This window comes from Salvelinus sp. IW2-2015, linkage group LG11 (genome assembly GCF_002910315.2).
Source record: "Salvelinus sp. IW2-2015 linkage group LG11, ASM291031v2, whole genome shotgun sequence".
NCBI lineage: Eukaryota > Metazoa > Chordata > Actinopteri > Salmoniformes > Salmonidae > Salvelinus > Salvelinus sp. IW2-2015.
This window is the reverse complement of record NC_036851.1, coordinates 24,555,061-24,575,213: the sequence shown is the minus strand read 5'-3', so window position 1 is coordinate 24,575,213 and position 20,153 is coordinate 24,555,061. Positions and strand designations below refer to the sequence as shown.

The window sequence follows — 20,153 nt, the reverse complement described above, 5'->3', positions numbered from 1 at the left end:
CAACTTCTATAGGTTCACTACAAAACACACACGACCCCCCCCCCCCAGCCTTACCGTCAGTGATATCATCAATTCTACGTGGACATTTATGAAGAGAAATGTGTTCTCAGAATATTCTCCCATAAGACTCAGTGTCTTTGTGATACTCTGTTCTATACAATAATGGATGTTCGTGTTGCCATGGTGATGAACCTATACTTGGGCCACCCGTTGTGTTGTTATGTGGTGTGTGTGTGTGTGTGTGTGGTGTGTGTGTGTGTGTGTGTGTGTGTGTGTGTGTGTGTGTGTGTGTGCGTGCGTGCGTGCGTGCGTGCGTGCGTGCGTGCGTGCGTGCGTGCGTGCGTGCGGTCTGTGGGGGTTTATATGTGAGTATGCCTGTCTCCGTGGTGACAGTAGACTCATGAACACATTGAATCTCCAGGGACAACAAAGGCTCCCAGTCTGAGACATACTCTCAGTCAAGCCACTCTTCAATTAAACACATATTTACGCATACACACACATATGCACACTCATCTCCTCTTCCTTCACAAAGATAAACACCTACCAAACAGCCTCCCAAATTAAGTTATTGAATGATGTCACCTAGGTAATCAAAGCTGAGTTCAGTAAGGCATTAAACTGTCCCAGCTTCAGGAAGAAGCTATCTGCTTGTTCACAGAATCTCTCCTATCCACATTCCTCACTTCACTGATCACACACTCATAGAAAATGTATAGTTGATGCTTAACTTTCCCATGCATTTGGAAGGAAGAATATAATCGAATAGAGAAAAAAAATATCCACACAGAGGCCTGCAGCTTTCTCCTCCTAATACTCACAGGCATCCACACCACAGATGTACAGAGCTGTGAATGAGGTGATCTGTGAACTGTAAAATATTTCACAGCATGAAACCGAGTTTTGTGAGTGTACAAAACATTAGGAACATATGCTCTTTCATTGACATAGACCAGGGCTGCCCTGACATAGACTGACCAGGTGAATCCAGTTAAAAGCTATGATCTCTTATTGATGTCACCTGTTAAATCCACTTCAATCAGTGTAGATGAAGGAGAGGAGACAGGTTAAATAATTATTTTTAAGCCTTGAAACAAATGAAACTGCAACGCTGCTGGGTTTTCCCCCACTTAAAAGTTTCCTTGTGTATCAAGAATGGTCTACCACCCAAAGGACATCCAGCCAACTTGACACAACTGTGGAAAGCATTGGCCAGCATCCCTGTGGAACGCTTTTGACACCTTGTAGTCCATGCCCTGATGAATTGAGGCTATTCTGAGCGCAAAAATTGGAAGGTGTTCTTAATGTTTTGTACACTCAGTGTGTGTCTATATATACACACTGAAACTGCCAAAATAGAGGAAAACATCAAGTGTCTTAATAGGGCGTTGGGCCACCACAAGCCAGTGTCTGGAACTCTATTGGAGAGCTATGACAACATTCTTCCACCAGAAATTCCATCGTTTGGTTGATAGTGGTGGAAAATGATGTCTCAGTGTTGGGTTGAGATACGATGATTGATACAGCCATGGCATATGCCTTACATTGTTTTCATGCTCGTCAAACCATTCAGTGAACACTTGTGCCCTGTGGATGGGGGCATTCTCATCCTATAGGTGCGTAGCCAAAATGATGGTTTTCCCAGCATTTTTATACATGACCCTAAGCATAATGCGCCGTTAACTGCTTAATTAACTCAGGAACCACACATGTGTGGAAGCACCTGCTTCCAATATATTTTGTATCTCTCATTTACTCAAGTCTTTCCATTATTTTGGCAGTTACCTGTATGTATGTATGTATGTATGTATATGTATACATCATGTGACATCCACTTTCACCCAAATAAAATATACTGTTTTATCAGTGGGGCAAGAGCGACATCTTTTGGTCGATTATTAGTCATCTGTATAGACGTTTGTCCTCTGGTATAAACTGCAACAGCTCATTAGATTTATGTGATTAAAAACTGGACACGTGAAGTGGTTATTCTAATGTGAATAAATACAACTAAATACCGACGTTATTTTGCCGTTAACTTTAATGGAAATAACAGCTATCTCAGGTAGGAACCAACGTTGGTACGTTTTATGACTGAACGATTCCGGGGTTATTTTCTGGTTACACAGTTTCCTTCCAAACAGCTGTTTTACACTTCAGTGTTTGAACAGGCAACTGTTGTTGTCTGCACTTTCTGTGTTGACAATCTGAGCTCTTATTGAACGTGAGTGTTTTTAATACCAGATACCTTTCAAATAAACGTAATTTGATTGTCTGTGTTCATGTTTTTGTGCTAAAGCTGTGGCTAGCTAGCTGGCGAGTTTAAGTGCTCTCTGACTAACGTCAGTTGCTAACGTTAGAAGTGGAATGCTAGCTACAGTAGCAAATTTAGCTAGGTTAGGTAGCAAAGACGGCAGCTTACCGTGTGTTTGTTTGTGGACACAGTAGTATGAATTGTTGATCACACTGTCCATTTGTTATTTGTTAATGTTCACGTGATTACTTTGATTATGCTTTCAATCTTACTTCAGGTCGAGTTGATCGAGTCGTTGTGCTGTGGTGGCTGTCAGTCAGTAACCATGGAGCCCACCTGTCGCAAAGACAAAGCGAAGTTGAACTCCACTCCTACTCGCGGCGACAGGGCCAAGCAGAAATCCGCCCAGCAGGAACTGAAACAACGACAACGGTCAGAGGTAAAGTCACAACAATGGCTTGCTTGGGTGGCAGTTTCTTTCAAACTAGCTAACTGACAAGATTTGGTTAAATGGTCAGTCTTTTCCCACGTCTGTCAAACATGTCATTCGACAGTACACAGGCTATAACTGGCTGCAATTCCATGGATGGTTACATTAGTTCAAACTGCTCAAGCTTCTGCAGAGAGGTCAAATGACATGTTTCAGTGATAAGGATAACCTACAATACTTACCCTACACACAACCTTTGCCCCTACTTTATGATGCCACTGCTAGTTGGCTGATCTTCATTGTTGTGTGTATTTTAGATCTACGCCCTGAATAAGGTGATGACAGAGCTGGAGCAGCAGCAGTTTGAGGCCTTCTGTAAGCAGATGCAGTCCCAGGGAGAGTGACTGACAACCTCCCAATGGCAGCCCAGGACCATAAACCCTAACCTTCAGCAGCCCTGTCCCACAGTTCAACTACAGTCTCAACCAGTAAAACAAGAGTATTTCTTACATATCATACAGACGTTGAGCTGTGAATATTGCTGAGCGATTAACCGAGGGGTCAGTTATTTAAAGTTTTTTTAAACAACAAATTGAACTACTTGGGTTCAATTATTTTGAATTCAATTTTTTGGTTGTCTGTGCACATTGCACAGTTTCTCTAGAGATATATCAGATCCTGTTTGAACTGTGCAATGTAGTAGGGAGTTGTAGTTTCCAACAGGCCAATATTCTACTTAGTTTAGCGCATAAAACGTAATTAACTACAATGACCATAATCCATTGCGCATTTACTTGTACAGTCTTTCTTTTACGCCTGCTACAAAAGAGGCAGAAGAATGCACAATCATGAGGGGGATATAGAGAGCAGTTGTTACTTTCCGAGGTATCTCTACCTGAAAATAAATTATCTATTCTAAGTGATTGATAGTTGGTATTCAGCAGTCATAAAAGTATGCCTTTTTTCCTTTGAAGAACTACAAAATAGAGATTTTGTCAGAAAGCATATGCAGCAGCTCTATAAAGATGAGCTGCTGACTTGGAATGAAATAAGTCATAAAACAAATGTAATATACACAACTGAAATTGTGAATAAATGGTTATTAAGTGATAAGCAGTAATGAGCAGTTACTACCATCATGGGACTTTGATTCATTGTTTTATTCTGTATTACAGCATTCAACCCAAATACTCAAAACCGAAATCCAAAACCTTGATTATTTTTTTAATAATCAAACCGAACCTGAAACGACCTCAAAAAGCACTCATTGTTTAGCACTAACTGAATCATTTGCTGAGGGATATTTCCATCCTGGTCCTGTTATGCAGTGGTCGCCATAGACATGATAAGAATCATGTGGATCACTGGTGGTGTACTCTCCTATTGCCTCTCCTGTCCTCATGCGCTGAAACGGTTGTGTTTTCTGGTATGTGCAATGTTGTCACTGTGCCAGTCAAAACAGTTTTAGTGCATGGAGTATAAGGACAATAACACGCAGACAGACTCAAACACTCTGGGGATACAGCCATTGGTTATCAACATGCTCCATATGTTGTCATAAGTGGACATGCGTTGCATTGTGAATGTAACAAGACAAGACTAATGGCATATTCTAAACAAAAAAAGAAACGTCCTCTGTCAACTGCGCTTATTTTCAGCAAACTTAACATGTGTAAATATTTGTATGAACATATGACTCAACAACTGAGACATAAACTGAACAAGTTCCACAGACATGTGACTAACAGAGATGTAATAGTGTGTCCCTGAACAAAGAGGGGGTCAAAAGTAACAGTCAGTATCTGGTGTGGCCACCAGCTGCATTAAGTACTGCAGTGCATCTCCTCATGGACTGCACCAGATTTGCCAGTTCTTCCTGTGAGATGTTACCCCATTCTTCCACCAAGGCACGGACATTTCTGGGTGGAATGGCCCTAGCCGTCACCCTCTGATCCAACAGGTTCCAGACGTGCTCAATGGGATTGAGATCCGGCCTCTTTGCTGGCCATGGCAGAACACTGACATTCCTGTTTTGCAGGAAATCACGCACAGAACGAGCAGTATGGCTGGTGACATTGTCATGCTGGAGGGTCATGTCAGGATGAGCCTGCAGGAAGGGTACCACATAAGGGAGGAGGATGTCTTCCCTGTAACGCATAGCGTTGCGATTGCCTGCAATGACAACAAGCTCAGTCCGATGATACTGTGACACACCGCCCCAGACCATGACGGACTCTCCACCTCCAAATTCATTCCGCTCCAGAGTACAGGCCTCGGTGTAACGCTCATTCCTTCGACGATAAACGCGAATCCGACCATCACCCCTGGTGAGATGACAACCTCTTTTTTCCAGTCCTGTCTGGTCCAGCGACGGTGGGTTTGTGCCCATAGGCGACGTTGTTGCCAGTGATGTCTGGTGAGGACCTGCCTTACAACAGGCCTACAAGCCCTCAGTCCAGCCTCTCTCAGCCTATTGCGGACAGTCTGAGCACTGATGGCGGGATTGTGCATTCCTGGTGTAACTCGGGCAGTTGTTGCCATCCTGTACCTGTCCCGCAGGTGTGATGTTTGGATGTACCGATCCTGTGTAGGTGTTGTTACACGTGGTCTGCCACTGCGAGGACGATCAGCTGTCCGTCCTGTCTCCCTGTAGCGCTGTCTTGGGCGTCTCACAGTACGGACATTTGCAATTTATTGCCCTGGCCACATCTGCAGTCCTCATGCCTCCTTGCAGCATGCCTAAGGCACGTTCACGCAGATGAGCAGGGACCCTGGGCATCTTTCTTTTAGTGTTTTTCAGAGTCAGTAGAAAGGCCTCTCTAGTGTCCTAAGTTTTCATAACTGTGACCTTAATTGCCGACCGTTCCACAGGTGCATGTTCATTAATTGTTTATGGTTCATTGAACAAGCATGGGGAACAGTGTTTAAACCCTTTACAATGAAGATCTGTGAAGTTATTTGGATTTTTACGAATTATCTTTGAAGACAGGGTCCTGAAAAAGGGACATTTATTTTTTTGCTGAGTTTATATAAAGAGAAGGACTGTGTAATTTAGAGGTGTTCAGTTCCAGTCCCAGAGGGCCACATGGGATGGCCAGGCTTATTTGCGGCCCTACAGGACTAGATATGCCCACCCGTTGGTGTAATCTATTCATAAGAATGGATGTTATAGATCTGAGGTGCTACCACTGTTACATTCCAAGCCAAAGCTTAACATCACCCTTCTCCCCATATTGCCTAAAAGACAAATCATGACCAAGATTGAAAGATTTAATGTTAATCTTTTGTGGAGTCCTAAAGTGAATGTCCACAGTGCAAACTATAATATTCTTCCATCTAACTCTCATAATCTACAGTATGTCAATATTAATGGTGCTTATGGTTACTGCTTGGTTTTAAACACACGTTTTTAGAGTAGCCTATTGTTTGTACTCCAATGACTGTACAGCAATCTGTATAAAACAGGCTAATATGTCACTGATACAGTTCTGTCAATTACTGTATCCTAGTTTAAGCTGTTCACTGTCACTATAACAGTGTGGAAATCTTAACTGTAAGCCTACCACCTTTATTGTTCTGTTGGTTCATGTTTGATACACTGTCGTTCTGTTTTTAAAGCATGGTTTTAATAAATCTTATGGTGATTTGAAAATGTGCAATGGGTGTTTGATTCCAACCAATTTAAACTAGATATATCTACACAACTAACACTTGACTCCTTAATGTGGTTAATTAGACTTGTCTGAGACTGAAACGATACCTGCCCCAAGAAGTGAGCATAACAGGACTGCTATTGACAGCCAGCAATGTGCGTGATCATATCAAAAACACCCATCCCCTGTCTCTCCTACAGTTGAAGTCGGAAGTTTACATACACTTAGGTTGGAGTCATTAACTCGTTTTTCAACCACTCCACAAATTTCTTGTTAAACTATAGTTTTGGCAAGTCGGTTAGGACATCTACTTTGCATGACACAAGTAATTTTTCCAACAATTGTTTACAGACAGATTTCACTATCACAATTCCAGTTGGTCAGAAGTTTACATACATTATGTTGACTGTGCCTTTTAAACAGCTTGGAAAATTCCAGAAAATGTCATTGCTTTAGAAGCTTCCAAGGCCTACCTTCAAACTCAGCCTCTTTGCTTGACATGGGAAAATCAAAAGAAAACAGCCAAGACCTCCAAAAAAATTGTAGACCTTAAGTCTGGTTCATCCTTGGGAGCAATTTCCAAATGGCTGAAGGTACCACGTTCATCTGTACAAACAATAGTATGCAAGTATAAACACCGTGGGACCACGCAGCCGTCATACTGCTCAGGAAGGAGAAGCGTTGTGTCTCCTAGAGATGAACATACTTTGTTGTGAAAAGTGCAAATCAATCCCATAACAAAGGACCTTGTGAAGATGCTGGGGCGAACAGGTACAAAAGTATCTATATCCACAGTAAAACAAGTCTTATAAATCGACATAACCTGAAAGACTGCTCAGCAAGGAAGACGCCACTGCTCCAAAACTGCCATAAAAAAGCTAGGTACCACGTTCATCTGTACAAACAATAGTATGCAAGTATAAACACCATGGGACCACGCAGCCGTCATGCCACTCAGGAAGGTTCTGTCTTCCAGAGATGAACGTACTTTGGTGCGAAAAGTGCAAATCAATCCCAGAACAACAGCAAAGGACCTTGTGAAGATGCTGGAGGAATCCACAGTAAAACGAGTCCTATATCGACATAACCTGAAAGGCTGCTCAGCACGGAAGAAGCCACTGCACCAAAACCGGCATAAAAAAGCCAGAATACGGTTTGCAACTGCACATGGGGACAAAGATCGTACTTTTTGGAGAAATGTCCTCTGGTCTGATGAAACAAAAATAGAACTGTTTGGCCATAATGACCACTGTTATGCTTGCAGGAAAAAGGGGGAGGCTTGCAAGCCGGAGAACATCATCCCAATCGTGAAGCACGGGAGTGGCAGCATCATGTTGTGGGGGTGCTTTGCTGCAAGAGGGACTGGTGCACGTCACAAAATAGATGGCATCAAGGAAGGAAAATGATGTGGATATATTGAAGCAACATCTCAAGACATCAGTCAGGAAGTTAAAGCTTGGTCGCAAATGGGTCAAATGGGTCAAATGGGTCGCAAATTCACCCAACTTATTGTGGGAAGCCTACCCGAAACGTTTGACCCAAGTTAAAGAATTAAGGCAATGCTACCAAATACTAATTGAGTGTATGTAAACTTCTGACCCACTGGGAATGTGATGAAAGAAATAAAAGCTAAAATAAATAATTCTCAACTTATTCTGACATTTCACATTCTTAAAATAAAGTGGTGATTCTAACTGACCTAAGACAGGGAATTTGTACGAGGATTAAATGTCAGGAATTGTGAAAAACTGAGTTTAGATGTATTTGGCTTACGTGTATGTAAACTTCAACTGTATCTCTCCTCTGCTATAGATGCATGATCTCACTCCATACAGACAGCGGTCTCTGGGGTGGGTCAGACCTGGGTGTTATGAGAATAAGCTTTCTTTCTCTGTAGTGTCTGCCAGTGGAATCAGTTATCACCCCTTTCTCTGTAACCCCTCTCATCACTCCTGTTCCCCTTCATGATGACAGCTTTACAGAGCTCTATAAATGCCTCTTCTCCAATAATGACTCCATCATGTCACGCAAACACATACATGTAGAGACAGAGATGCACGCATACATACCAACGTGTTCCACACAGACAGATTCTGTGCAAGCGTGTTTGCGTGTGTGACAGTGTTGATCCTGAAAGGAGAGATCAGATTGCAAAACTCTCCTTACAATTGAAGTACATCTTATGGCAAATTAAAACATGCTATGACGGCTTTATGATTTACCAACATGGATGTTCAGTTAAATGTAATATAGGAACAGACTAGGCAAATCCTTGATTGATTGATTTTATTTGGCTCTCATTTGCATTGTGAATAACCTGAAAAGTGAACCTGGTTAGTGTGAATTTGATACAGTTCGGATCAAAACAATGCATATGTTACAATCATAATCTGTGATGGTTTTAACATTTCATTCTAATCATTGGTTACAACCTCTGTATGTATGATCAGTGATCACTCTTCAATGAGCCCTTACACACCACTTAACCTAGAAAAGAAACCTAGCTGATAAGACCACCAGAACAAACTATCTATCCATAGGTAGCAGTTAGTAGACCCTCACTCACCCCATCTCATTTAGTGTTAGTCATTTATAACTCATTCATAACTGTTTATAAAGCTACACTGGGAGAATATTTCATCTGTATACTATAATGGTTTCTACAGTGTTATTGAGCACTAAGGGTCCAAGCTTGCAGGTCTTGCTCATGCCATACGTTTCTGAAGCAGCTATTGAGTGGATACTACTGTATCTTAGGCATACATTTTTATGCTTTACTTTTTATTTACTGCTATGTAAGGATGGTGCACAAGGCATTGCTGGTCCCCGCAACTCCTTCTTTCTCTTGTTCTCGTTCTTTTTGTCCTCAATTTCCCTCTCCTCCTCACCATACCTGCCGCCCCCTTCCCCTCTCAGGCCTCTACAATAACAGAGCTCCCAGTGACTCGAACTCCAAACCAGCCGTCCCAGTACTTGGTGTCCTGTCCTCCATGTTCAAACGAGATGAAGCGCAGGCCAGAACCGTAATCAGAGAAAGTGTGGTTCACCTGGAAATAAGACAAAAATTAGAAATGGATGTGACGAGAAGTGATCATATTATGCTATTTTGAGCTTTCCCACAATACCTGTTTCCAGGAGCAGTCATCACAATCTGGGTCCAGGGTGACTGATTCTGGTTTAAATTCCTGAAGAATTTCCTCATTCTCATCCAACAGACACACTGTCAACTGGTAGGTGCACCCACAGTCTGTCCTCCCACTGTACCTACATATACACACACACAGACATATTTCTTGCTGGTGTTAGCTGAGCTGAAACGGCTGTCCTAAACGATATGTGCATGTCTGTGTGCATGTCTCACCAGTCTTCCACACTGACAGCTGGCTGGGCATCGAGGTCATCAGGAGCGTAGCCCTCTGCCACTAGGTCAACCACCTGCCTCTTCAGACACAGCCTAACACACAGAGAGAGAAACACACCCCACAATGGTTTTAAAAGCACTGATTGGTGTAAGGGAGTTTCCACCATATTTCCTGCACTACTCCAATCCTTTTTTATCCATGAACGATTGCACACTTCAGAGAGGAGGATTGTGAATTGGACAGCAGTCTATACACAGGCCCCATTTTGTGACCATGTTCAGTTACTCACTCAAAGGAGGTGCCGAAGTATTTGGTCACTCCATCGTCACCGAAGTTGTAGCCACAGTCTCCTGGCATCTCTTCCACCTGCCATTGGCTCCCGCCGTTCTCTGTCAGCTCCCAGAATTCCATCTGCTCTGGGAGGAAAGTGTTGAGTCACTCTCTGCCGACACCATCTCAACAGTCAAACGAGAGTCACTCCTCTGAAAGCACTATGGAGAATGCCTATTGGAAATGTGCTTTCACCTATCCCTACAGACAGACAGACAGACAGACAGACAGACAGACAGACAGACAGACAGACAGGCAGACAGGCAGACAGGCAGATGTGTTCTTATACCTTCCCCAGCTGGGTTCTTCAGTAGATTCCTGGCCATGACTGGAGTGGGTGGGGTGGCTGTGGAGGCAGTGTCTGCATGACAGGGAAATACACACACACACACACTTTACTTTTATTTCTTATTCTTATACATATTTTTTTAAACTGCATTGTTGGTTAGGGGCTCGTGAGTAAGCATTTCACTGTAAGGTCTACACCTGTTGTATTTGGCGCATGTGACTAATAAAATTTGATACAGTTTTGTTCTGTTCACCCCTAATGTCCATTTTGTTTTGTGGATTGGGCAAGGGGTTCGATGATTTGATGTAGAGGGAAATGAGGAGTGGGGATAGTAGGCAACCTTGTCTTGCTCTCCTTTCTAGGTTTATTTGATTTGATAGTTGTCCATTTATTTCCACTTTAGCATGAGATTTGCAGTATAGAGTTAGGATGATTCTACTTGATTCGTTAAAGCCACATTTGTGGCATAAAGAAGTCCCAGTTTAGAGTCATGCTTTCTCCGCATTGAGGCTTACTAGAAATATATTTTCTATGTCTATAGTAATCATGATATGGAGGGTTCCTTTTATATTGAGTTTGTCTATTTTGTATAAAGCCAGTTTGATTTAGGTTGACATGTAAAAGGTACTAGGTCTCTCAGCCGTATCATTTAGGGTCAATATTGAAGACAAAGATTGGTCTAGACCAGGGATGGGCACCTGGCGCCCCCCCACTTTTGTAGACTTAAGGACCAATTGTTTTGGAACTCAGTTGGGTTCTCAACTTACGGTACTGTTGAGAGTTAGAATGATAGAATACACAAAGTGCAATTTTGAAATGTGGTTGTGCATCATTAGTCACTCAATTAGCCCAGGTCAGCAGAACCTTTTTATATACTCTAGCGGCCAGCTAACCTATCAATCTAAACTTGATGTAAGCATGGTCGCCGTGGGTTGGGCCCATTGATCATCAGTTATCATATTAAAAACTGCAAACATTTGCTTCCAGCCTATGGGAAAATGTGCAGAATTGCAGCAAATGTTTTGATACTATTCCTGGGGTCCACAAAAAAAAAAAAAAATGACAACAAAACACTGATAGACAAGGATAGTCACACAAATTTAAAATACAAACAAATACAATCAATACAACTAAAACAATGTGTTTGTCTCCTCACAGTCACCGCCGTTCCATGAGATGTTTAATCCGTTTTTTAAAGGTAATTTTACTGTGCGTTGCCGTGAATTAGCTTTGGACTTGGGGACTGTGATGAGACCCCTGAAGGCATGTCTTCTGGGAAATGTATGGGTGTTTGAGCTGAATGTTATTTGATTATGCAGACAATCTGACATTTTCTTCATAGTAATATTTCTCATATAACTAGAAGAGATGCAGTTCATCTCATCAGCCCTCTAAGAAAGACTGGCATGTTGTTGATGTTGGTTCTGTAGGGCTCCTGAGTGGTGCAGCCGTCTAAGGCACTGCATCTCAGTGCAAGAGGTGTCATTAAAGTCCCTGGTTTGATTCCTGGCTGAATCCCATCCGGCATCGATTGGGTGTCCCATAGGGCGGCGCACAATTGGCCCAGCGTCGTCCAGGTCTAGCCGGGGCAAGCTGTCATTGTAAATAAGAATTTATTTAATTTCTAGATCTTGCTTTGCTGCACTTGAACATATTACCGGACAGAAATCAAGACGGGACAAGAACAGGACCTGAACAACTAGTACAGTTGATGTGTCAAACTCAGAACATCTTTTTATAAGAGACATACAGTTGAAGTCGGAAGTTCGCATACACTTAGGTTGGAGTCATTAAAACTCGTTTTTCACCCACTCCACAAATTTCTTGTTAACAAACTATAGTTTTGGCAAGTCGGTTAGGACATCTACTTTGTGCATGACAAGTAATTTTTCCAACAATTGTTTACAGATTATTTCACTTATAATTTACTGTATCACAATTCCAGTTGGTCAGAAGTTTACATGCATTATGTTGACTGTGCCTTTAAACAGCTTGGGAAAATTCCAGAAAACTATATCGTGGTTTTAGAAGCTTCTGATAGGCTAATTGACATAATTTGAGTCAATTGGAAGTGTACCTGTGTATGTAGTTCAAGTCTCGGCTTCAAACTCAGTGCCTCTTTGCTTGACATCATGGGAAAATCAGCCAAGACCTCAGAAGAAAAAAAATTGTAGACCTCCACAAGTCTGGTTCATCCTTGGGAGCAATCCACAGTAAAACGAGTCCTATATCGACATAACCTGAAAGGCTGCTCAGCACGGAAGAAGCCACTGCACCAAAACCGGCATAAAAAAGCCAGAATACGGTTTGCATTGTTATGTTTGGAGAAAAAAGGGGGTGGCTTGCAAGCCAAAGAACACCATCCCAACCGTGAAGGACGGGGGTGGCAGCATCATGTTGTGGGGGTGCTTTGCTGCAGGAAGGACTGTTGCACTTCACAAAATAGATGGCATCATGAGGTAGGGAAATTATGTGGATATACTGAAGCAACATCTCAAGACATCAGTCAGGAAGTTAAAGCTTGGTCGCAAATGGGTCTTCCAAATGGACAATAACCCCAAGCATACTTCCAAAGTTTGGGCAAAATGGCTTAAGGACAACARAGTCAAGGTATTGGTGTGGCCATCATAAAGCCCTGACCTCAATCCTATAGAACATTTGTGGGCAGAACTGAAAAAGCGTGTGCGAGCAAGGAGGCCTACAAACCTGACTCAGTTACACGAGCTCTGTCTGGAGGAATGGGCCAAAATTCCCCCAACTTATTGTGGGAAGCTTGTGGAAGGCTACCCGAAACGTTTGACCCAAGTTAAAGAATGTAAAGGCAATGCTACAAAATACTAATTGAGAGTATGTAAACTTCTGACCCACTGGTAATGTGATGAAAGAAATGAAAGCTGAATTAAATCATTCTCTCTACTATTATTCTGACATTTCACATTCTTAAAATAAAAAGTGGTGATCCTAACTGACCTAAGACAGGGACTTTTTACGAGGATTAAATGTCAGGAATTGTGAAAAACTGAGTTTAAATGTATTTGGCTAAGGTGTACTGTATCTCTCCCTATCTTCACAACAACTTTGTCATTATGCGAGTCGTCCAGCTATGTTGTTATCGCTCATGAGTGAGCAGATCAGCATCGGGGTAAGGTAGTAGTACTGTTTCCTCTCTCTCACATACAAACCTCTACAGTGAATGTATGCCACTTCTTTGCGGATGCCCCTGGCACAGAGCGAGCGGTTGCCTGGGTACCCAGCACTGGGCAACTTTTATGTTGGGATCAGTTTGTGCATAGTCCTTTGAATAGAGGGCTTTGAGTTAGGCCCTGGGAGATCTCACTGGACAGAGGTTCTCACAGGAAAACACTGTGCAGCCATTCTTCTACAAGTATGGTACACTGCACATTCTATGTAGTGAATAGATTGTGGGTGTATGGGGAAGGGAATGGGATGTAGGAGTTGGACATATGGTTGAGGAGTAAAGTTTACTTGGGGACAGTGATGTATAATACCATGGCTTTACACAACTAGAGTGCATCTCAATAGTGTAAAGTGGTGTCCTTTCCTCATGTTCCATTGCAGATGAGATGAAACCACTTTAGACTACTGAGGCGCACCCTGAGTACCAGTGACACGGTATGTAAAGACTCAGATGCCCATTGAGATGCAGAGCAAAAGACAAAGTACCACGCCCCAAACTCATCCACCCTACCCACCTACTGAAAATGTCTATGCAGCACCCCTTCCCCTCTCCCAGAGAAAGAATAATTATACTGTACACTGGATTCCTATACTATCTTATATCCTTTGTTTTATCTCCCTGTCTAGATCAGGAAAAATGTGGAGTATCTCAATACGATGTGATCCTACTTTCAGGTCCTGTGCCCTAATCTTTTGAATGGGCTTGACAATTATATCATCAAATTCATGAAAACACGGTCATTTAAAATATTTATAAAGATATATTAATGTTTGTGAATGAATTTACTTCGCAGATGCCTTTTATTATGTGTTTGCGCTGAAGACCATTGTGATATGTTTTTGCCCATTGAATACCACTCAAAAAGCCTACAAAGGATACTTCCAAGAAAACGACATGTCACTTTCATATCGTATAGTCTAAAGTGGCTTCCTCTCCTCATCTCATTTGCACTGACTATCTGCACTGGTCTGAAAACACACTAATAGAGCTGAAAAACAGGAGAGCAGCACACCACTTAGACCAGGGATCATCATTTTTTCTTGAGCAGATGGTCGGGGGGCCCGGAACATAATTACAAATAATTTGTAGACTGCTAAAAGCCCAAATGGATATAATGTTTTACTGAAACATAATAATTTCAAACCTTGCATACGATAACGTGTCTCTATTATGCATGGGAATACTTGTGTACAGATTTCTTAAAATCACTTTGAGCTGATTTCCTGGTGTTTTTACAGTCTTTTATGCCCAACAGTGAAAATTCCACACACAAAAATGTATTGATGCCGTGTGACACCCTCAGCCCTGCTTTGAGTGTTTAGAAAAAGTTATTTATAAATCCCAATCCAGCATTATCAGTGCTCCATTCCGGTTTATCAAAATGATCCGGTCCATTGCACCCAGTCAGCCCCAGAAAGGCTCACTTAATACCCTGTCTGCTGACAGGGTATTAAGCACTGTAACAGTAATCCAAATGCAATCTATATGTACAGTATATACACAGGATGAATTTACACAGGATATATCTAATGCTGTACATATCATTCTTAGCATATTAAAGTGAGCTATGTCAAGAATCTAGTATATAAATTAATATGCGGATTGTATACACAGTGTAACTAAAATGCAATCAATGTACATTAGCAGAAATATTAGAATGAGCTATGTTGAGAATACAGTAATAGCGTAACCTTCATAAACACGGGACCCTACATTAAAATGGAGGGTAAAGGAGATGGGCACTGCATAGATTTCCAATTGGTCAGAAATCGTTCCCCTTTTACCGTACACTTCCACCTAATGACAACCAACCATGTTACAGAACGTCACGGCAGATCCGCTGCCAAAGATCAACTCAGGCCAAAAGAGTAATTTAACCAAACTGGCAAAAAAAACACAGTCTATGAGCAAACTCAAATGGTCTTTTCGAGGAATAAGAATAACAGTGTGCAGGAATCTGATCTCACAGTGTCTATGTAATGCTGTCTTGCTTTTCCTTCGTCACAGCTACAAGCAGAAACTACTGACTCATCTACTGTACTGAGAATGAACATCCAGTCTCAGATACAGACAGCAATTATCAACATTCTCTATGATAGCACACTCTGCCTCGTTGAAAAACACAACCGAAGAGACTGTACCTTTTAATCGCAGGCAGAAAACGAAAGATCAGTCTTCCACCGCTCCCGCTCCCTCTTTTTTCTCTCTCTTTGTTCAGCTGCTGCGTCTAGATCTCTCTGACACTCGAGCTCCACTGCAGGGTAGCACCGCCCTGCCTGTGTGGGTTATATAGTGAACACACACACTGCTCCTAGTGACTGTTATTCAGAATACACACACAAACTGTGCGAGAGAGAGGTTCAAACCTGGGCTCTGTGTCAGAAAGCAGGTTTAACAAACTCTGAGTTTAAACCTGAACTCTGGGTTGACTAACTCTGAGCTGTCAAACTCTTGAGTTTTCCGTTTCAGAACAGGTCACAACAGTTAGTTCAATCACCTCTGAGTAAAGTTAACCCTGAGTAAAGCACGTGCATGAGGAGATAAAAAGCCCTCATCAATGGAACGCAGATAACATGATTCATCATGGCAACAGGAGAAAAAAATGCTTGAACCTGTGAATGCGTATGCAGAATGTGAGTATATATTTAAGAAAAAAAACAATACAGTAGCAGCAGCAAAATAACGTGAGCTGGCGTGGCAGATAATTGAAAAAAAGGAAAAGTTTTATCTCGAGTGTTCCACTTATTCAACATTTATATATATTGTGTGTGTGTGTGTGTGTGTGTGTGTGTGTGTGTGTGTGTGTGTGTGTGTGTGTGTGTGTGTGTGTGTGTGTGTGTGTGTGTGTGTGTGTGTGTGTGTGTGTGTGTGTGTGTGTGTGTGTAAAACGTACATGGCAGCAACTGAAGATGAAATATAAAAATATACTTCAAACAAGTAAGGTATAATTTCATTACAAGAAATGGTGATGTTGTTTAGCCTACCCTACCTATTTAAACAGCATTCAGTGGCTGCATTCAACATGTGATATATTTAAGTAGTTAGTGGAATTTTCTAAGCAAAAAAAACAACATTTTTCAGCCATCCCAACACTGCCAGTATTTAATATTGTCTATTTGAAAGTAACACCTAAATGCCTTTATACATACAAGTCTCCAAATTTGTGCTTACTGGACATGTTCAAATTTCACCTCCATTTTAGCCAACAGAAAAAAGGCTGAGGGCCAAAAACAGGTGGGGGTCCACCATCACACCACTCAGAGGCTGAAGAGATGGCCCTCACTCAAAACAGTAGGTGACCTATTCCTGAAGGCATCTCTGGAGGTAGCTCATCTGACCCAGCCACGCCCCAGGACACAAGGGCCTACATAAGAGCTTAGTTATTCAAATGAATGATATATGTACATTCATCTGTTTGCCAGTGTTACCTCAGTGATGCCAACCATCCATCTTAAACACAACTTGGCACACTGATTTTCTTGTACTGGTACAATTATTTGTAATTGACTGCTGTTACTTTTTCAGATTCTTAGTTGTCCTTCAGACATCATAATCTCTTTTATGGTGACTCAGAGTTATATATTTGAAAAATTGATGAGGCCTGCACACTGTTGTAAAAACAAATTTCAAATTAGGTGGGGCACTTTTCTGGGCAAAGTTCGAATTTAACTGTCTAATCTTCTTCATCTTCTACCAGTTACTGATGGTGTTATCTGTCTGGTGGAACCTTCTGCCATAACAGACCTCCATGCAGTTGTAAGTACTCTTAATACTTCACAGATTTTTCATAATGGGTTGGAGTAGAACACCAATTTTTTTTATTTTCATTACAGATGATGAAGACACCTTGTCAGCTGCCACAGAGAGGGTAGATACAGAGGCCTATTGAAGTTTACACCTTAAAAATAACATCTAACAGTTGATGATAATGTTGTACCATAATAAAAAATTGCACCTTCTTTTCTCTAACAGAGCAATGCTGGAAATTACAATGAGGAAGAGGGTCCATTCACCTCCACAGCACAACTTACCTCAGTAAGATTGTAAGAACTTACCTCAGCAAGTTGTTCAGCATTGGCCCATGACTTACAATGAAACTACGTAGACCTGGTACTGTGAAATTCATATTTTTTTGTGTTCCTATAGCTCCCTGTGGAAACAGCTGTACAATGTGTACTTAGAGAAACAAATTGACAAATGTAATTTAGAAGCGAAATATAAAAATAACTGCTGGAACATCAGTTAAAGGTGGGTGGGGTGCCCACAGGTGGATGATTTTACTTGTTTGAACAACATAAAAAAAATATATCACTGGGGAGGTGATGGGTTAATCAGAAATGATGGAAGCATATTGTGTCTTTGATTGCTCTTCCATCTCGTGGGTAAGCGGGGTGGTCAGGATCGTTCACGGGTTGAGTAGGACATTGTTCTCCTCTAATTGTGGCAATGTTGTGGAGAATCACACATGCCACAATGTCACATGGCCTTTCTGGGGTGACCCTGAGCCTACGAAGGCAATGGAACCGGGCCTTGAGCATCCCAATGGTCATCTCTACCCTGGCTCGTGTCCTGCAGTGAGCCAAGTTATAACGTTGCTGCGGGCCGGGCTCAGGATCAGGGTAAGAAGGGGTCAGCAATTAGGGCTGGCAGGGGTACCCTCTGTCACCGAGCAGGTAACTATCGAACGCTCCTATGATAATACGAGGATACAGTTTACATTTTCAGTTGCAATAGGAGGAAACAAAATATTGATTTTAATAGGATATAGCTATATATATAAACTCACCACGGGCAAAGCTAGCGCTCAGTGTACACTCACGAAAAATTCACGAGTCATGCACAGACCCAGGCCACTTTGCTTCCACGTTGCTGATGATGTGGGCTGCATCACATATGATCTTCCCCATGCAGAACAGTAATTATTTCACAACACATCTAGTGCAGCTATCTTTCATTTGGAATGCTAAAGGCTACCATTTAGGCCTACCTGCACATTAATGCTGTGGAAAGACTTCCTATTCACATAATCTCCTTCAATTACTGAAGGAGCTGTGATAGGAATATGAGTGCCATCTATGCAGCCAATCACACCTGGGAACCCAAAATATATCAAATTAACTGATTAGTGCTTTGCTTCATACTAAATAAATACATTATTGCTTAGACTGATAACTGCAATTATGTGGAATTCTTCTCTGATGGGTCTTGTGGGTCTGTGACTAGGAGACACCACAAAAGTGTACAGTAAACGTTTCAGTGTAAGAGTCACATTTCTGACAGCCGACACAGTTGCCTTGGAAATATGCCCAGCGTCACTGATGTTATATAGAAAACTCCCTTTGGCAAAAAAACGAAGTGCAACACAAAGAATTTGTTCCGAACTGAGAACATGTCCACGATGTGTCATATGAACGATATGAGAATATTGTTCAGATGAATGATCGATTGTGCAGAAAAACGGAAACACTCAAACAGATAATCATCAGGGAATGATAAAACATCCAAGCGGGGTCTGATCACCTCCCAACGGAGATTTTTGCTGAGTTTTTGTGCAATATCAACTGGCTCTTCAAGAAAAGGACACGCCATGTCTGACACCTCCTTCAGTCTGCAGGCTTCAGCTAAAGAGGAGGAGAAACTCAGCCAGGGTTAGTTGAAGAAAACCTGTTCGCTGGTAGGTTTTCTTCACGGAGTATGTTGCCATAGTTACTGAAATAGCTTTGTAAAACCGAAAACCCAGAGTTTCCTTCAACTCTGAGTCAACTAACTCTTGAGTTTTCACTAAACCCGCTTTCTGAAACAGGGCCCTCTTGATGTGACCTTGATCTAGGCGCTTAACCTTTAGTGCTCCTTGTGAGGATCTGTGTTTGTTGCGCTATAACCCAATACCATATCATACGCGATTGAATGTTAGTTACTGTTGGTCTGTGTGTGTGTGCGCTAGAATTGTGCAAACATAGTGTGACTAGCTGAGAGGCCATGGTTAAGCTTGAGTGTAAAACAGTATTTTGAGCCATTGACACATGCATAGAAGAAGTGTTGCAAACAGTCAATTTTTAGGTTGGATCACAACTACAGGAACTGAGCCTGCGGCCGCAGTCTCTAGGGTGCGATCGCATGGTTAATTTGCACAGCAACAGCTATTTCTGTCAAACTGGAGCGCCTGGAGGCTGGGACCAGCCTGCGCGCCACCGATAGGCTGAGTAAGTTTAAACCACACTCAGTCTCTTCTCTGATAGGCCAGCTCAGAAGCGGGAACTATTTCTGTCAGAGTATTTGAGAAGCATCTTGTTAGGAATGGGGAGTTCTCTGCTTTACCCTGCGTGGTGATACAGTGAACCCGTATATACGAAAATTGCATTTATCATTTATTGCTTGAGTTTAATAAAAATACTTAAAGTATATTCGGTGACTCTGAATCACATTTTATCCTGATACCAGATTTGATTGACGCAACCCTTCACATCCTGTATGTCGCTCTCGATAAGATCGTCTGCTAAATGACAAAAATGTAAATGATGATGATGGTAATATGTTGTTGGTGATGATGAAGACGATGTTTTTTGTATTTTTTTCCAGCACATTGTTGATATGTTGTTGACGAGAGGATCTAAGAATGCACAGAGCACTTTACTT

The 20,153-nt window shown here is 41.9% G+C and overlaps 2 protein-coding genes and 1 long non-coding RNA gene across 3 annotated transcripts; 2 read left to right on the top strand and 1 right to left on the bottom strand.

Moving 5' to 3' along the window:
* Positions 1 to 2,116: 2,116 nt before the first annotated feature.
* On the top strand, positions 2,117 to 6,336 carry svbp (small vasohibin binding protein). The gene is made up of 3 exons (XM_023996505.2): positions 2,117 to 2,224; positions 2,532 to 2,693; positions 3,002 to 6,336. Exons 2-3 carry the CDS (start codon positions 2,580 to 2,582, stop codon positions 3,086 to 3,088), a joined length of 201 nt encoding a protein of 66 aa, XP_023852273.1. The 5' UTR covers positions 2,117 to 2,224; positions 2,532 to 2,579; the 3' UTR covers positions 3,089 to 6,336.
* A 2,272-nt stretch (positions 6,337 to 8,608) lies between these two features.
* fbxo2 (F-box protein 2) lies at positions 8,609 to 15,947 on the bottom strand. The gene is made up of 6 exons (XM_023996504.2): positions 15,659 to 15,947; positions 10,319 to 10,390; positions 9,989 to 10,115; positions 9,699 to 9,791; positions 9,463 to 9,601; positions 8,609 to 9,384 (listed from the first exon to the last, which is right to left on the bottom strand). The coding sequence occupies exons 2-6, from the start codon at positions 10,353 to 10,355 to the stop codon at positions 9,250 to 9,252; spliced, it is 531 nt and encodes a 176-aa protein (XP_023852272.1). The 5' UTR covers positions 10,356 to 10,390; positions 15,659 to 15,947; the 3' UTR covers positions 8,609 to 9,249.
* A 479-nt stretch (positions 15,948 to 16,426) lies between these two features.
* Positions 16,427 to 19,866, top strand: LOC111970620 (uncharacterized). Its single transcript, XR_002878134.2, has 4 exons — positions 16,427 to 16,808; positions 17,215 to 17,273; positions 17,351 to 17,385; positions 17,490 to 19,866. It is a non-coding gene; the product is annotated as an uncharacterized lncRNA (long non-coding RNA).
* The last annotated feature ends 287 nt before the right edge of the window (positions 19,867 to 20,153 follow it).

Coding starts and splice junctions, on each gene's coding strand:
- svbp (XM_023996505.2), top strand. CDS start 2,580: ATGGAGCCCACCTGTCGCAAAGACAAAGCGAAGTTGAACTCCACTCCT. Junction 2,694..3,001: donor AACAACGACAACGGTCAGAG/GTAAAGTCACAA, acceptor TGTGTATTTTAG/ATCTACGCCCTGAATAAGGT.
- fbxo2 (XM_023996504.2), bottom strand. CDS start 10,355: ATGGCCAGGAATCTACTGAAGAACCCAGCTGGGGAAG. Junction 10,116..10,318: donor GAAGAACCCAGCTGGGGAAG/GTATAAGAACAC, acceptor CTTTCCTCCCAG/AGCAGATGGAATTCTGGGAG. Junction 9,385..9,462: donor ATGACTGCTCCTGGAAACAG/GTATTGTGGGAA, acceptor TCTTATTTCCAG/GTGAACCACACTTTCTCTGA.